The sequence below is a fragment of the Suncus etruscus genome, chromosome 6 (genome assembly GCF_024139225.1).
Source record: "Suncus etruscus isolate mSunEtr1 chromosome 6, mSunEtr1.pri.cur, whole genome shotgun sequence".
NCBI lineage: Eukaryota > Metazoa > Chordata > Mammalia > Eulipotyphla > Soricidae > Suncus > Suncus etruscus.
The window spans coordinates 3,269,463-3,286,203 of NC_064853.1; the positions used below are offsets into that span (position 1 = coordinate 3,269,463).

Consider the following 16,741-nt stretch of genomic DNA (forward strand, 5'->3'; position numbering starts at 1 on the left):
TATAACAATATTCTCAGTGCAAGATTACATGTATATGGCATGATGAAAGTAAAAGCATGTAAAGACCGTGAAAGGGGCTGGAGAGAGAGAAACTGTGATTCTGTGATGCTCAGCAATTTACTCCTGATTTTCTACATTCAGTTACTCCTGGCAGGCTCAGGGGACCCTGTTGGATGCTGGGGATCAAACTGGGGTGGCTGAGTGCAAGGCAAATACCTTACCTGCGTATTATACCTCTGGCCCTAGGAGTAATTCCTGAGTGTAAAGCCAGGAGTAGACCCTGGGATTCCCCCTCATTAAAAAAACAAAAACAAGCACCTTTCCTGCTGTACCTACTCTCTCTTGTGCTTTACATAATTTTTTTTTTTTTTTTTTTTTTTGGTTTTTGGGTCACACCCGGCAGTGCTCAGGGGTTTTTCCTGGCTCCGTGCTCAGAAATTGCTCCTGGCATGCACGGGGGACCATATGGGACGCCGGGATTCGAACTGATGACCTTCTGCATGAAAGGTAAACACCTTACCTCCATGCTATCTCTCCGGCCCCGCATAATTTTTTTTTTTTTAAACTTTAGGCTCACACCTGGTTGTGCACAGGACTCACTCTGGGCAGTGCTGGGCGACCAAAGGGATGCCAGAGATTGAACTCGGGTCTGACATATGCCAGGCAAATACCCTCCCCACTGTTCTCTCACTCCAGCCCTTGAAACAATTTCAGTGTTTTAGTCAATTTGTCCAAGATTACAACATGAAGGAATTTTAGTTTTGTTTTTTTAGGAATTTTAGTTTTAATCTTTATTTTGTTTTTGCCCGTATAACTCATTACACAAAATAGTATTTAATTCACTTAGCCATAAGTTATTTCCCTCACCATAGGAAGAGATGACAATACCCAGCTTAGATAGAAACTTTATTTTGGGGGCCAGAGCGACGCTACTATGCAGCCAAGCCCGGTTCAATCCCCAGCATCCCATAGGGTCCCCCAAGCCTGTCAGAAGTGATTCCTGAGCATGGAACCAGGAGTAACCCAAGTGATGCTGAGTGTGGCCCAAACATCAAGGAAAAAATATCTATATATCTATATATCTATAGTGTGGGGTGAAGGTTTGACCAGAGAGCCAGGAGTAAGTTCAGGATTTAATCCTGGCTCTGTGCTCAGGGATCAGTCCTGGTCAAGGTCAAGGGTCCCTGATAGTACCAGAGATTGAACCTGGATCACTTTTGTGCAAAGCAAGGTCCCTACCTGCTGTACTATCTCTTTGCAGCCTACAATGATTTCTTAATAGTTAAAAATTCTTCACACAGAGATATTCATTCATAATCAGGTGCCTAAGTTTCAAAGACTTCAAGATAATGGGGACAGAGACAGTCCCGGGGTTACAGAGCCTGCCTTGCCAGCTGCCAATCGGAGTTTGGTCCCCTTGGTACCACTTAAGGTTTCCTGAGCACCTCCAAGAGTGACTCCCTGAGCAGAGCCAGCTGCACCCCCTGAACACCACCAGAAACCTCCCAACAAATAAAACAAAATAATATTGTGAATTTTCACTCCCCACCCCCAAAAATGGAAGAAGAAGAAGAAAAAAAAAAAAAACCCACCACCACCACCAAAACCAAACCAGAGGATAGGAACGTCTCTGGAGCAAAAAAGTGAAACCCAGCACACAGTCCTGGGAAAAACAAACTTTGGGGGTTCCGTTGTCACACACTTCAAGGTAGAGGGAGAGGAGGAGAGTTTTCTCCGCATGAATGGAGGCGAGCCAGTGAGATTGAGGAAGGTGAAAGCTAAATTTGGTAACGCAATTAAAATAACTACATTCTCAAGTTACTTACTGGGAAACCATGGTATTCTTAGTATTTTTAGACTTGTCACAACCTGTGCTAGTGTGGGTTCTTTTGCTTCGTAAGGTAACTATAATCATTCGCGAAGAACACTCAATGACAGGTTGTTGGTTTGGGGGTGTATTTTTGTTTTCCCCCTAAACAAAAGGGAAAATCAGACTCCAAGACTCTGAGCCCAGCAGGGCTGACAGGCCACTTAGGAGGCTGAAAAAACTCAGCCTGTCACCTGTTGAACCCCACACTGCTCCCCAACTGCATAGTGCTCAGGCCTCTCTGATTGTTTAGTTATTTTTTTGTTTTGGGGTCACACCTGACGGTGCTCAAAGGTTACTCCTAGCAGGCTCTGAGAACCATATGGGATGCTGGGGATTGAACCTGAATGCAAGGTAAGGAAAACGCTGTACCCGCTATGCTATCGCTCTGGACCCTGTTCAGTTTTTTTGTTTTGATTTTTTTTTTGGCTACAGCCTATAAGTTATGCTCAAGAGTTAGTCCTGGCTCTGCACTCAGGGATCCCTCCTGGTGGGCTTGGAGGACTACAGGGGGTGCAGAGATTGAACCAAGGTCAGTCAGTCACCTTGCAAGGCAATCAGCATTCCCTGCTGTACTTATTTATCCCTCTGGCCCATTTGGCCTTTTTTTGCATCTTAAGAAAAGGATTGGCCAATATTCAACGTCTCAGCCTCTTCCAAAGGACTAAGGTCCACTGCCCCCCATCCTTTTTGTTTTGTTTTCTAAAGGCAAATAAATCAAAAGGAAGGAAGGACAAAGGTCTGTTTCCCTGGAGTGACAGAAAGGCCAGCAAGTGACAAGCCAGCTCAGCAGTACTGTGTTCTAAGCACCTGCTGCGAACGGATTCAAGAATCACGCTGGCTGGAACAAGAGTTGTCACGCTCAGGTTTCCCCAGGAAGGTGTCTGAGTTAATCAAGGTCCCGGAGAGGTGAGAGGAGGCCCAGTGGGTAAGGCACACACCCTGAAGGCAGCAGACTCTGCCTCAGTACCTGGCACTGCTTGGTCGGACCTGAGCATCCTGAGGAGAGCCCTGGAGAGAGGTCTCTGAGCCCTTCTGGGGTGGCCCAGCAAATCCTCAGCAACACCCCCAGAACTACGGTGCAGTTGGCCTTGGTAGAGAAGCCTGAGGAGGGTTCCCTGGGACCCCTGAAGCTGGCTTGAGAGATTTCCCCTCTCCCCCAAAGATTCCTTAATTCTTGGCTGTTCCAAGTCACCCTATCCAGTATCGGGAGCAAAATTGGGGCCGGAGTGGTAGCACAGCGGCAAGACATTTGCCTCGGACAGGACTAACCCAGGACGGAAGTGGGTTCGATCCCCAGTCTCCCATATGGTCCTCGAGCGAGCCTACAGGGAGCCATTTCTGAACGCAGAGCCAGGAGGAACCCTGGCCCTGTCTTGTCTTTCTGGCTGGGCAGCGGCTGACCTGGGGACTCAGATGGGGTGAAGCCATCTAACTGGGCTGTTCCCAGAGGCCAAGCCCCATGGGGGAAGATAGCGCTGAAATATTCCATTAAAACAAAACAAAACAAAACAAATCAAAAGTTGGGGGCCAGAACTATAGCACAGCAGGTCGTTTGACTTACACGCAGCCAGCCCCAGGCGGACCCTGGTTCGACTCCTGGCATCCCACATGGTCCCCCGAGCCTGCCAGGAGCGATTTCTGAGCGCAGAGCCAAAAGTCAGCCCTGAACGCCGCTGGGTGTGACCCCAAAACCAAAAGAAAACCCCCCAAAACCAGAAGCTAACAGCCAACTGCTTCCAGGGGGCCAAGAGAAGCATTTGTTAAGCAAAAAAAGAAAATTCTGTTTCCCCACACTAAGCAAACAAACCACTCGCTGAGGAGTGAGTGACCCCCGCAGGCAGCACCCAACCCAACCCACCCCGGGACGCCAGCGGCGGGGGAACCCCAACATCACCGGGTAGGGTTCAGGGGTGCGTGCAGAGCAGGCAGCCTGGAGCGGCCCTTTTCTTGCAGGCGCCGGCTCGGAGCTCAAACCTTCTCTGTCCTCGGCTCACCGACTCCTTTTGTCTTCCCAAGTGCTCTGGAGAACTCTGTGCTGGACGCAAGGGCTTTTTTGGGGTGCCCCTCGCTTAAAGGCTCCAGGCCCCCCCCCCCGCAGGCCCCATGCCGAGCTGCTCGCCTGCAAACTCTGCAACGCACAAAGTTGGGGGGAAAGATCACATCAAATCAAATCTGGGTTCCGTCCGGGGCGCACGCCTCTTGGGTAAAGCGCGCTGCGGAAAGTCGGGGTTCAAGCGAACCCAGAAAAAAAGACCCCCCCCCCCCAAAAAAAAGAACCTCCGAACCAATCGGGGCAGGAATATTTCCAGGAGAAAAAAAAGAAAAAGAAAAAATTCCAAAGCGACGACACACGCAGAGGCGGGGCCGGCGGCCGGGGGAGCGGCTCGGAGGCCCCCGTCGCGCACCCCGAGACCCTCCAAGGCGCCCGAGCGGCACCCCAAGGTCCGGACACTCGAGCCCCAAGTCCGAAGGTGACGGGTTCGATCCCCCGGGCCCGCCCGGGGAGCCGAGGATGGGTGCGGGATGCGGCCCCGTCGCCGTGCGGGGGAGCCCCCCCTTGCTCCCCAAGTTCCAAAGGAGGACGAAGAAGGGGCCGGCCCCCTAAAAAAAAAACCGCACCCCGACTCCCGCGGCCGCCCCTCCCCTCCCCCACTCGGCCTCCGCGAGCCGCCCGCACCTCCCCCGCCGCCGCCGCCGCCGCCGCCTCGAGGCACCGCCTCCGCCTGGGCCGTCCCGAGGGGAAAGCGGCCCCGGCGTCCGCTGGGAGTTGTAGTTCTCCGCGGCGCCGAAGCCACGCCCGCACGCCGCAGCCAGCAGGCGAGAGAACTACCGAGCCCACAATGCAGCGCGCCGCGCCCTCGCGCGCCCGGACTACATTTCCCGCCAGCCCCCGCGGCGCCGCCCGCCCGCCCTCCCGAGACACGAGCCGGGCTGGGCGTCAGGTCGGACCCGGAGCTCGGTTCCCGCTCGCCGCCGCCGCCCCCCGCCGCCCGCCGCTCGGCATCGCCGCCCCGGCCGCCCGTCGGCTGCTCCCGGGTTCCCCCAAGACCCGCGCGGGAGAGAGGGACGGAGCGGAGGGAGGGAGTGAGGGACGCCGCGCCGCCCGCCTGCCCGCCCGGAGCCCCGCAGCCCCCCGCAGCCGCCGCCGGCATGGACTCGGACCCGTGCGCCGCCGCCTTCCGCCCCGAGGTGAGTGGGGGAGCCCGGGCGCCCCGCACCGCCCCGCGGCACCCCGACATCTCCACCGGCCCCCCGGGGTCCCCCTGCTCGCCCGCCCGCCCGCCGCGTCCCTCCCCCTCCCGGCCGTTCCCCCCGCCGGGAGCCCCGACCCGCCTCGCCTCGCCCCGCGTCGCCTCCGCCCGCCACCCCGCAAGCCGCCTGAACCCCGAGATCCTCAGCCCCCCGATCGCGCCCGCACCCCGACATCCCCGCCCCGCCCCGGCGCCCCGCCCCCCAGCCCCGCGCGGGGCCTCGTCCTTGGGGATCCGCACCCCGAGTGTCTCGCCTCGCCTCGCCTCGCCTCCCCCTTCCCTTCTCGGCCCCGGCCCCGCAAGCCGGCCCCGCACCTTCCGGGCCGAGCGAGGGGCGGCGGCGGTTTCCGCGGAGGGAGGGAAGGAGGGAGGGAGGCGGGAGGGGCCGCACCGCCTTCCCTCGCCATCTGCCTCGGCGGCTGCGGGCGTAGCTGGCGGAGACTTGGGGGACCCCCGCTCCCCTCCCAGGCCCCCCGCTTGCTTCCCCAGTCGGGTCGCGCCCAGCTGAGCCCGCGCCCCGCCGGCGGAAAAGTTGCGCCCCGGAGTTGCAGGAGGCCCCGATTCCCATCCCTGGGGAGGCGAGGCGAGGCGAGGCGAGGCGAGGCGCCTCTCCGGCCCACCTGCGCGCCCCCGGGGGTCCCCCGAGTGCTGGGGGTCTGGAGAGGCAGGGGCGCCCCCAGGACCTGGCGCGGAGACAAAGTGGCGAGCTGCACCGACAACGCAGCCCGAGCCCCCCAGCCCTTCCCCCACGGCTGTCCCCCCTTCCCCACCCGGTGGGGCCCGCTGCTGGGGTGCCGGTGCCGGGATCCCTGCTAGCTGCGCCCCGGAGGCGTGGGCCACTTTTGGGGGGAGGTGGGGTGATAGAAAAGCGCCTCAAGGAAACTCCCCAGCCCAGCCGGGGATCCCTCCCACGGCTCCCCCGCGCCCCGAGGTGCAAAAGCGATCCCCTCTCTTGCTAGGCTGCTTTTGCTTTTTGCAGGGTTTGGGGGATGATGATGAGGATGCGGGAGGAAGGAGCCCGGGCCTGGCTGGCCTGCTGCTGGTGGTGGTGGTGGTGGTGGCAGCGGCGGCCTTGGCTGCGGGGGAGGGACGTCCTGGGTCCGGGAGGGAGGAGGGGCCGGGCCAAGGCTTTTTTCATTTTATTTTCTTGCAAACATTTTTGGAAATCAATTGAAAATCTGCTTGCTGTTGTGGGGAGTTTGTTTTTCGAAAAAGCAGAAAGTGTAGCAAAGGTGGTCGGAGCTCCCCCAAAGCCCCGGGGGAGCCCGGAGATAAGGAAGGTCCAAGAATTCTTTCTTTTTTTTTTTTCTTTGCTCCTGCAAGCTTTTGAAATAAGTTGTGCTGTTTTTTCTCTCCTCTCCCTCTCTCTTTTTTCCTCCTTGTTCCCAGCTTTTATCTGGAATCTTGTTTCCAAGTGTTCTTGGCTCACCCCCACCCCCTCCCACCCCCTGGCCTCCTCCTTTGTCTTTTGCAAACTAGGATTTCTTTCTTTTTTTTTTTTTTTCTTTTTGCAAACTAGGATTTTCCTTGACCCAGAGTTTTGCTGCTTTATCTCGTTGTGTTGGTGGCAGAAAAGTCGGAGCCCCGCGTGTTTTGTGTTATTTCCCCGGGAAAAGTTTGCGATTTGCAGCTGGGACCCAGCACAAGCGAGCGAGCCCTTTTCTAACCCACCCTTGGTCTCTTTTTTTACCCCCCCCTCTCTTTCCCGTTGGCAGGAATACTCGCCCAGTTACAAGAGGCGCCGGACCGTGGAGGATTTTAACAAGTTCTGCACCTTCGTCTTGGCCTATGCCGGCTACATCCCCTACCCCAAGGAGGTAATGCAGCTCCCCAGCCACTTGCCCAGGGCCACCTCACTCTAGGGGTCGTCCTTCCTGGCCTCTTAAGACTCCCCCACCAGCTGAAAGCGAGGCCCCTTGGGGATGATGTGGCTTCTAGAACCGGGAGAGGAAAGTCAGGCTTGTCATGGGATGATTGGAGGAGGGCTGGAGAGCCAGCACAGGTGTTTGTGTGGAAGCCAGTGACTCTTCAGGGTTGCCCCAAAGCAGGATGGGGGCTGAAGAAGCAGTTTATTGCCCTTTTAGGACCAGGTTGGCCCTGGTCTAGCTGCCCCTCTTGGTCCTTCCTGGACATGTGTTCCCAGTTTATAAATATTTTTTTAATACTTTTTTTTTTTGAGATTTTTGGGCCACACTTGGCTGTGGGCTCAGGGGTTTTTCTGGCTCTGACAGGTTCAGGGGACCTGATGAAATGCCAGGGTTCTATCCTGGGTTGGCTGCATATGCCCTACTCACTGTACTATCACTCCAGCCCCTAATTAATTTTATTTACATAAGCATTTTTTGGGGGGAATTTTTCTATTAAGATTACTCTTGGTGCTATTATGTTCAGGGATCAATCTTGACATGCTGGGGGGGGGGCATAGGAAAATGTTGTACATCAAACCTGGGTGTGCCCTGTGCAAGGTAATGTCTTGACTGTTCTAAAGCTATGGATGCCCCTCATTTTTTTTTTTTTTAATTATTTTTGACTGATGGGCTGTCCGTGGTTGTACTTTGGGGTGGCTCTGGTGGGATGAGGGGCAGCCAGATCCGGTTTCAGGAACACACCTGGCATCTACTGTACAGGTGCCTTACCCACTGCTCTCTAGCCCTTCATTTCTGCTGGAGCCTTGAGTTCTTATTTTTCATTTTATTTTTTGGTCTTTTTTGTTTTGTTTTTGGGGCCACACCTGGCTGCGCTTAGGGTTACTCCTGGTAGGCTCTGGTGATCTTACGGGATGCCGGGGACCGAACCTGGGTCAGCTGCATGCAAGGCAAGCGCTTTCCGTTGTGCTGTTCCTCTAGCCCTGCTTTGATGGTGTTTTTTTTTTTTTTTTTGTTCTCGTTTTTTGGAAGAGTGTCTGGAAGTTCGCCCAAGTTTCTCACACTCGCTTAAGGCCACACTCCCCAGGGAGGATCCACACTGATCAGTGGGGTTCAAGGGCTTAGGTTCTTGACTGTAGGCCGGGCAGAGGGTCCTTGACAGGGGTGGGTGGCTGTGCCTTAGTGATGGTGGGGCTGGCGAAGGGGCACCTGAGGGTCCTGTGACGGTGGCCCTGGGGAATGCCCTGCGCTGCCAGCGTGCCCAGGCCCCACACCTCTGCTTGCTCTTTTCAGGAGCTCCCTCTGCGGAGCAGCCCCAGCCCGGCCAACAGCACAGCCGGGACCGTAGACAGCGACAGCTGGGACACGGGATTCTCTGACCTGGCGCCCACGGGCGTGCCCCTGCCCGTCTCAGACCGCTGCTTTGGGCACCTGCCGCGCCCCAAGCCGAGTGATTTCCTGCTGGAGCGAAAGAAGCCGGACAAGCTGAAGAAGAGAAAGAAGAGGAAGCGGCGAGACAGCGAGGTGGTCGCGCAGGAAGGCTACGTGGGGGACCTGCTGAAGCTGGAAGCCGCTGATCCTTACGGGGAACCCCCGCGGAGCCCCCAGGACAGCCCCCAGGCCCCGGGCGATCCCTGCTCGGGCTGGGACTCTGACACACCGTCCAGTGGCTCCTGTATCGCCGTGTCCTCCCCTGACCAGGCCAAAGAGATCAAAACGGAAGGGAAACGGACTATCGTCCGGCAGGGGAAGCAGGTGGTATTCCGGGACGAGGACAGCACAGGCAACGACGAGGACATCATGGTGGACTCAGGTGGGTGCCTGGGTCCCCACTGCTCTCTCTCTGTCCCCGGGTGGGGGGGGTGGCGGGCCATTCCTCCTGCCGGCCTGTGTCCCCTCGATGGTCGCTGACGGGGCTCCTCCTCTCCCTGCAGACGACGACTCGTGGGACCTGGTCACCTGCTTCTGCATGAAGCCCTTCGCCGGCCGCCCCATGATCGAATGCAACGAGTGTCACACCTGGATCCACCTGTCTTGCGCCAAGATCCGCAAGTCCAACGTCCCCGAAGTGTTCGTCTGCCAGAAGTGCCGGGACTCCAAGTTCGACATCCGCCGCTCCAACCGGTCCCGAATGGGCTCCCGGAAGCTCTTCCTGGACTGACTGTGGACAGACAGTGAGCGAGAGCGACCCCTGCTCGGGGGTGTCCCCACTCACTCCCTCTTTTCCCTTTTACCCCTTGTTGGCGAGCACAGACTCTCAGCCAGCCGCGGTGCAGGCCGACCCTGCCATTCAGGTGCCTACGCAGCAGGCCAGGCCAGCCCCCCCTAACCCCCTCCCTCCCGGTAGCCGGCCTTTCTCCTCCCCTGGCAGCCATCTGGGCCCAAGACTGAATAAAACCCCAGCTCGGCTGCTTTTGGCGGTGGAGGTGGCCCAGTGGCTGGGGTCTGGCTTCTGTGCGAGGGTCCTTGATCATGGGGGGGTGTCTTGCCTTCTGGCTTTTCGGGGAGCTCCTCCCACTGGGACCCAGTGCTCGCTATCTCTCCTGCTTCGGCTGTGTCAGGGACAGGTTCTGCCCGGTGTCCCTGGCCCGCCCACAATCAGCCATACCTGTGAGCTTTTTTTCGCGTGTCTGTCTTTACGCCATAAGTGTCTGTACAGTGGCCACAGGGCTGTCCTGCCCTGGGGACCTTCTGTCCTGCACCCCCACCCTTCCTTTACCCCTTTGCCTGACTCACTTCTCAGGGGTAGCCCTTGGAGCGCCCCCCGGGCAGGAGCCTGGCTAAAGATGCCTCAGTTTTCCTCGCCTGTTAAGGGACAGTCTAGCTGCTCTGTGGAAAAAGGGGTTGCTGGTGGGGGTGCTTTGATAGTTTTGAGGGCCCCATGTTGTTCATAACTCAGTTTCCTGTTTTGCACGATGTAAACAAAAACAAACCTATCTTTTTTTCACGATACAGACAGAAGGATTGGCTGGGTTCTGTCTGGGGGCCCCTCGCCCCAGCAGCTCCGGAGGCCTGTTGGGGGGCCTGGAAAGTTTTGTGCAAGTGAGAGGAGCACTTGAGGGTCCCCTCTTCTCCCTTGAAGTCCATCCTGCCTCTGCTGGGCTGGGGGTGACACCATCAGGCCCTGGTTGAAGCTATCGAGTTGAGTTTCCGGCATGCCTTAGCTTTGAGAGGTGGAGGGATCCTTGGTGCACCCAGGACAATGGCGGTTCTGGGAGCTCCAGGGAGTTGGGACTCTTGGTTTCCTCAAACGGCGTGGCCCTCCAGTGGCCCAGACCTCTTCTCAGAAGTGTTTTTCTCATAGAATCCAGAGGTGTGTTTTGTTAAAAAACACTTCACTTGTTGCTTGTAGCGCGGGAGGGAAGCCCGAGGGGTTCGGCCCCTCAGTCTCTCTGCGAGGGGTGCCGGATAACCCCATTGCCAAGTCACCTCGAGTGTTGCTGTCCTTTGGCCCCAATCACAGTCCCCTTTTGTTCTTGAACCCTTTAGGCCTGGCTAGTCAACTTGGCCCTTGTAGAGGAATGCAAAAGTGGTTCCCAAAGCCTGGTTCATCAGGAGGTCCCCCCACCTGGGAGGACTTGGGGGGATAGGACTTGGGGGGGGGGTTGCTTCTCCATCCCAGCTCTGCCAAGGTCGAGTGAACACCTGGGAATAGCGGCAGAGGAATTAGCCAAAGATTTGCCCCGCGCAGCATGGCTTGCTCGTGAGCGTCTCCATGGGCAAGTAGCCAAAGTTCTGAGTGGTTTTCCTTTTGATTTTTTTAAAACCTCCATACGGTTTTCCGAGTGTGTTGAAGAAGCTGTGTGTGGTCCAGTGTGGGGCTCCCGAGGGTGGCAGCGGCGGGGGTTCTCCCTCCCTGCCCCGGGGCTGTCTGGAAGGCGCCCCAGAGCTGTTCCCTTTCTGTCCCTCCAGTTTCCCTTTTGGTTTTGGTCCATGTGTCCCTATGGGTGTGTCTGAGAAAGGTGGTGGTAGTGGTGGTGGTGGGGAGCTCGTGGGCTTGGGGCCTGCTGCATTCAGCTGCTTGATGCGGTGAGTTGGTGCCGCTGGTTGGGGCCAAGGAAGTTGAGGGGCAGGCAGTGAGTCACCCCCGGAGTAGCCCTCCTCCCCCATTCGCTTTGGCCAGACCCCTTAACATCGTTTACATGGTTCCGTGTACTAAGGTTTATGTGTATAAAGCGAAGCTGTTTCTGTGAAACTGTATATTTTGTAAATAAACATATTGCTACTTTGAGGTTTGCGTGTGGTTTTGGTATATGCGTCTGTGCCCAGGAAGGTCCTCATCTTGTCTCGTCCCTTCTTTGTCCCCTCCCCTGGGACGGAAGGCCATGAAGGTTTGGACCAGCAAGTCTGCACCTTTTTCTCCTGTGTGGTACGGGGGATCAAACTCAAGACTTCACACGTGCAAGGCCAGAGCTCTGCTACTGAGCTACTACTGAGCTGTATAGCTAGTGTTGGTATAAGTGTGTGGATACATGTGTGTGTGTGTGTATATATATATATATATATATATATATATATATATATATATAAATATAAATATATACGTAAACTATTTCGTGGGGGGGGGTTGGGCCATACATGATGGCTCTTGGGTTCTGGCTCTTTGCTCAGAAGTCATTTCTGGCCAGGGGACCCTATGAAATGCCTGGGATTGAACCCCAGTTGGCACGTGCGAAGAAAATTCCTCAGGGGGGCCGGAGAGATATGGAGGTAAGGCTTTTGCCTTGCATGCAAAAGGACAGTGGTTTGAATCTCAGCGTCCCATATGGTCTCCCGAGCTTGCTAGGGGCGATTTCTGAGCCTAGAGCCAGGAGTAGCCTCAGTGCTGCTGGGTGTGACCCAAAAACCAAAAAAGAAAATTCCTTGGGCTGTAGCAATAGCATAGTAGTAGGGCATTTATTTGCCTTCAGTGCAGCAGACCCAGCATCCTATATGGTTCCTAGCCTGCTAAGAGTGTTTTCTGAGTGTAGAGCCAGGAGTAACTCCTGAGCGCCTTTGGGTGTGACCCAAAAACAAACCAAAAAAAGAAAAAAGGAAAGAAAATGCCTTATCCATTGTACTATTACTTCATCCCCAATCTTAGTATATTTTTCCAGTAAAATATCCAGAAGCAGAAACCAGAGAGCAGTGGTGTAGAGTGTGTTTGCCTTGCACTCAGCCAACCCGAGAGGGTGGTTCAAATCCCGGCATCCCATATGATCCCCAGAGCCTGCCAAGAGCGATTTCTGAGCGCAGTCAGGAGTAACCCTGGAGAGCCTGCCGTGTGTGACCCAAAAACCGAAAGAAGAAAAATTTCCAGAAGCAAATCTGGAAAAATATTTTTTTACAAGTTCATTGAATAATTTGTGTTTTTGCTTAACTCCAAGTGAGTGGGTTTACTGAGGAGCAGCTTTCTCTGAAGTTCTGCAAGTGCAGGTATGTTTTGTGGGGTGAAAGATCATACTCAAGGGCTCTGGGAGTCATTCTCAGAGGTGCTTATGCAACCAATCATGCGCAAGCTGTCCGGGTTGGAATCTATATACCTTGTACCTGCAGATCATTCCTTGGCCCTGGAGCTCTCTCCTCATGACTTAGTGAACTTCAGTTTGGAAAGAATCTCTCTGGGGTGCCCCTACCCTCTGTACCCGTGGGGTCCCAAAATGCCCAACAATCTGCTTTCCTGACAATGTGCTGTGTGTGCCCAACTTCAATGTAGAGCCAGTCGGTGCTGGTAACATCTCCAATGACATTTAAGGGGCCGACACCGACACACCCCTCTTTAACAACACCTCTTGGGCTGGAGAGATAGCATGGAGGTAGGGCATTTGCCTCGCATGCAGAAGGTTCGAATCCCGGCATCCCATAGGGTCCCCCGAGCCTGCCAGGGGCAATTTCTGAGCACAGAGCCAGGAGGAACCCCTGAGCACTGCCGGGTGTGACCCCAAAACAAACAAAAAAAACAACCTCTTAAGTCTTAAAACTGGCTTCCAGGGGGCCTTGAGCCTTCCCTCTGCTGTCTTGACAAGACAACAGCACTCTACAGGGGACGCCCCCCCAGCCCCCCAAAAGGAGGTGAGCAGCAGCGACTTAGGGGCCAATGTGTTGCTTGGTGGTCCAGCACACACCTGGGCAGCCAGGAGCTCATGCCGGCCACGCCCACGAAGAACACACCCACCTCGCATGCCCCGCCCAACTCCTGGCCACGCCCCCGCGCAGGCCCCGCCGCCGCCATCTTTGTTGTGGGCAAGCGGGCCTTCCCGGGAGTCCCGGCTGGGGTCGGGCCGGGCCGTGCCGGGATGCCCAAGTCGTGCGCGGCGCGGCAGTGCTGTAACCGCTACAGCAGCCGCAGGAAGCAGCTCACCTTCCACCGGTGAGCGGCGGGGGCGCGGGGGAGGCTGCGGGGTCCCCGGGTGCGGTGCGTGCGTAGGAGGCCGCGCGCGGGGCGCCCCGCTCCTGCAGGTGCCGGAGGCCCCAAGGCCCCGGGTTGGCCGCTGCTGCGCGCTTAGGCGCGGGGCCCCGACTTGGGCCCCTCTCTCTGCTCGATCTACCCCGCCATCTCTTTATTTATTTATTTACTTTTATTTTTGGGGGGCCACACCCCACGGCGCTCAGGGCCTCCTCTTGGCTCTGTGCTCTGGGAATCACTTCTAGCAGGGCCCAGGGATCGAACCCGGGTCGGCCCTGTGCAAGGCAAACGCCCTCTCACTCTCTCCCTTTAGGAGAGTCTGTCTATACCCTACAGGCCCCAGTGAGCCTAACCGTGTGATTGCCTTGGGCCTCCCCTCCCAGGGGTCCCCGAACCCGCTGAGCGAGCTCCTGCCTGGCCTGGACTTGGGAGAGGGGGCAGGCGGGCACCCCACGTTTGCAAACCTACCTAGGAGTGTCCTGGATGGAACCCCATTTCTCCTTTCCAGCCCAAGGCTTTCTTCAAAGCACACTTGAGCCAGAGCGAGCCTGGGGTGTGATTCCCTGGGGGGACGGGGGTAATGAGTGGGGTGCTTTTGCACGCCCCTGGTTGTCTGTCCTCCCCACCTCGCACGGACCTTGGTGCTAATTTTGCCCCCTGCTACCTTTATGGTGGGGGACATGGTGTGGGCCCGGGGCAGGGTCAGCACTTGGGCACTGGGGTAAGGTAGGCCCCAGCTTTGCTTTGCAGTCTGCCTTCCCTGGGGGCCCTCACATGCCCCTGGGGGCTGTCATAAGAGGGCCCTCTTATTGGGCCCTCCCTGTTTGAGTCCAGCTCTACCGTCTGTGCTCTCTGAGTCTTAAGATTTTTGCAGCTTTTTCCCCTCCAGGGTCCCCTAAGAGAAGCTTCTAGAAATCATGTGTTTTTGTTCCTCAAGCAGGCCTGTGCGGGTGGGTGGGTGGGTCGGGGTGCTCTTCTGACCCCTCACTCTGCCTGCAGCTTCCCTCTCAGCCGTCCCGAGCTGCTCCGGGAGTGGGTGCACAACATGGGCCGCGGTAACTTCCAGCCCAAGCAGCACACGGTCCTCTGCTCTGAGCACTTTCGGCCCGAGTGCTTCAGCGCCTTCAGGAACCGCAAGAACCTGACCCACAACGCGGTGCCCACCGAGTTCGCCTTCCAGCACCCTGCCCCGGTGAGCCGCCCGGAACCGGGGGAAGTCACCTGTGCTGGGAGGGTCGGGTCACAGGTGAAAGCCATTTTTTTTTCCTTTGGGTTTGGGGGTCACCCCTGGGGTGCTCGGACTGACTCTTAGCTCTGCATTCAGGGATGGATCCCTTCTGGGGATGCTCAGGGGTTGCTCCTGGCGTTGCGCTCGAGAATCACTTATAGTGGGGCTCAGGGCACCCTATGGGGTGCTGGGAATCGAACCTGGGTCAGCTGTGAACCTGGGTCAGCTGCGTACAAGGCAAGCGCCTTCCCCGCTGTCCTACCACTCTGGCCCTTCATAAAAGTGCTTTAGGAATTGTGTATTTGGGGGACCCACCGGGGTGCAGACTCTACCCCTAACCCGCTGGTCCCTGAGATCTCAGCACTTCGTGTAGCCAAGCCTCTGGGTCTCACACTACGGGGTCCCTGCTATGTCCCAGTGAAGGCTCCGTGCACCCTGTTCGCGCGCAGCAGGAAGGTATGGGGACAGCAGTTGGCTAGGCCAAGATACTGGGTTTCTTCAGCTCTGTCCCCCTTAGGAGGGATTGGAGGGGAGGCCAAGGGACCGTACCCCAAGGGCTGCAGTAGGAGGCTGGAGTGGCCCAAAGGCTTGGCAGGATCAGACCGGGTTTGAGGACAGATGAGCCCTGGGCATGCTCTCTAGTGTTTGGTTTGTGTTGAGTCCCCTAAATTGGGAAAAGTGTCCAGTTCCATGAGGGCCAGAGCAGAGTGTCCCACACCCTGGGGTATGCGTGTCACCAGGCCGCTGCCTTTTGCCCCCCTCCATCTTCTTTGTAAAAACCCCCTTACTGCCTAGGTCCTCCCTGGGCCCCCAAGCAGTACCAGAACCTTCCAGAAGTGGAGCATGTCCAGCATTCTGCATTCTATGTGCTGGTCTTGGAGCACCGACTTTAGCACAGACAAAAGCCTCTGGCTTTTTGTCTTCTTTTTATGGGGGGGATGCTCCCAAGTGCTCAGGGGACTCGGGGCCAGTTCTGGTGATTCTCAGCTTCAGGACCAGCTGGGATCTGAAAGCGCATCAGCCCCTCCTGGCATTATGTGGGGGGGACAGTGAACCCCACGTGGCCTTGCTCTGTTCCCTGTTCACTTCCTAACAATGCTTTACCCCCAGGAAGAGCAAGAGATGGGGGTATTGGGGATCCTCAGGTCCAGGATGGGGAGCTCAGCCTGTGACTTCTCATTCCATGGGGGGACCCGAGGGGCAGCTCTGGGCACAGACAAGCACTTTTCTTTCTCACAGCTGGCAAGGGAGAGTGCAGAGCGAACCAGCCAGGGCAGGAAGGCCACCCCTGAGGAGGGGCAGGTGAGTTTCTGAGGTTTTGGAAGCACCTGGGTTCTCTGGCCTGGGGGTTTGGTGGCTGGGTGTCAGTGCTCACCCCCAGGACAGTAAACAGTGAAGGGCCCTTGGTGGCCTGTTTTTGTCTGGCATTCCCGGGTCTTTCCTGGGGAGGCCGCTGGGAGCACGGCCCCGAGGACGGTGAAGGGAACACAACCTGGGAAGTCCCCGGAGCACAGCCTGGGAAGCGACCACTCTGCAAGCCCTTCAGTGCCACCAGCTAGAGTCCAGGATGGGGGTCCTGCCCCCCACTCCGGTGCCTGTGCTCGACCCTCTTGGGGTTAAAGGGCTGTGGACTGAACCCAGGATGGGGCCCGGTAGTGCTCCCTCACTACGCTCCCCGCTTCCTCAGGTACTGCCAATGAACCCTGAGGCCCCTGCACCCCGCCGCGGCCCACCACCACCACCACCGCCACCACCACCCTGCGATCACAGCTACGCACTCCGGGACCTGGACACCCTCAAGGACAAACTCTTGGTGGCGCTGAAGGAGAATGAGAAGCTGCGTAGGCGTGTGAGGGCCCAGAGGCTGGTACTGCGGAGGCTGAGCCGGCGTCTCCGGGCACATGCACGGAGCCAAGCCATGGGGGCAGGGTCCGAACCCGCCTCGACCCCTGGGGAACCCCCAAGTTGTGCAGAAAGCACCCCTGAGCAGATCACCGCCCCGCAGTGAGGCTGCTGGGCCTGAGACCTAACAGAGCACCTGCCCTCCCCTTCTCACCCACCCACCCACCCTCGAGGGTCCCCCAAGAGGCCAGTTTGTGTGAACAGGCAGGCCCTGGGGTTCCTGGCGGTATTGGGGACATG

General features: G+C 57.2%; 2 protein-coding genes across 3 annotated transcripts in view; both read left to right on the forward strand.

The window, feature by feature from the left end:
* The first annotated feature begins 5,008 nt into the window (after positions 1–5,008).
* Positions 5,009–9,271, forward strand: PHF13 (PHD finger protein 13). Its single transcript, XM_049775384.1, has 4 exons — positions 5,009–5,059; positions 6,837–6,938; positions 8,280–8,799; positions 8,921–9,271. Exons 1-4 carry the CDS (start codon positions 5,021–5,023, stop codon positions 9,145–9,147), a joined length of 888 nt encoding a protein of 295 aa, XP_049631341.1. The 5' UTR covers positions 5,009–5,020; the 3' UTR covers positions 9,148–9,271.
* A 3,913-nt stretch (positions 9,272–13,184) lies between these two features.
* The window catches only part of THAP3 (THAP domain containing 3), a 432,757-nt gene continuing 429,200 nt past the window's right edge, over positions 13,185–16,741 (forward strand). The window contains exons 1-4 of one of the 2 annotated variants that reach the window (XM_049775394.1): positions 13,185–13,335; positions 14,371–14,617; positions 15,839–15,901; positions 16,287–16,648. In XM_049775394.1, the coding sequence (XP_049631351.1) occupies positions 13,262–13,335; positions 14,371–14,617; positions 15,839–15,901; positions 16,287–16,607 (705 nt within the window). In that variant the 5' untranslated portion in view covers positions 13,185–13,261 and the 3' untranslated portion in view covers positions 16,608–16,648. Of the gene's footprint in view, positions 13,336–14,370; positions 14,618–15,838; positions 15,902–16,286; position 16,741 lie in introns of those variants that run through there. The other variant, XM_049775393.1, reaches the window with a different exon arrangement.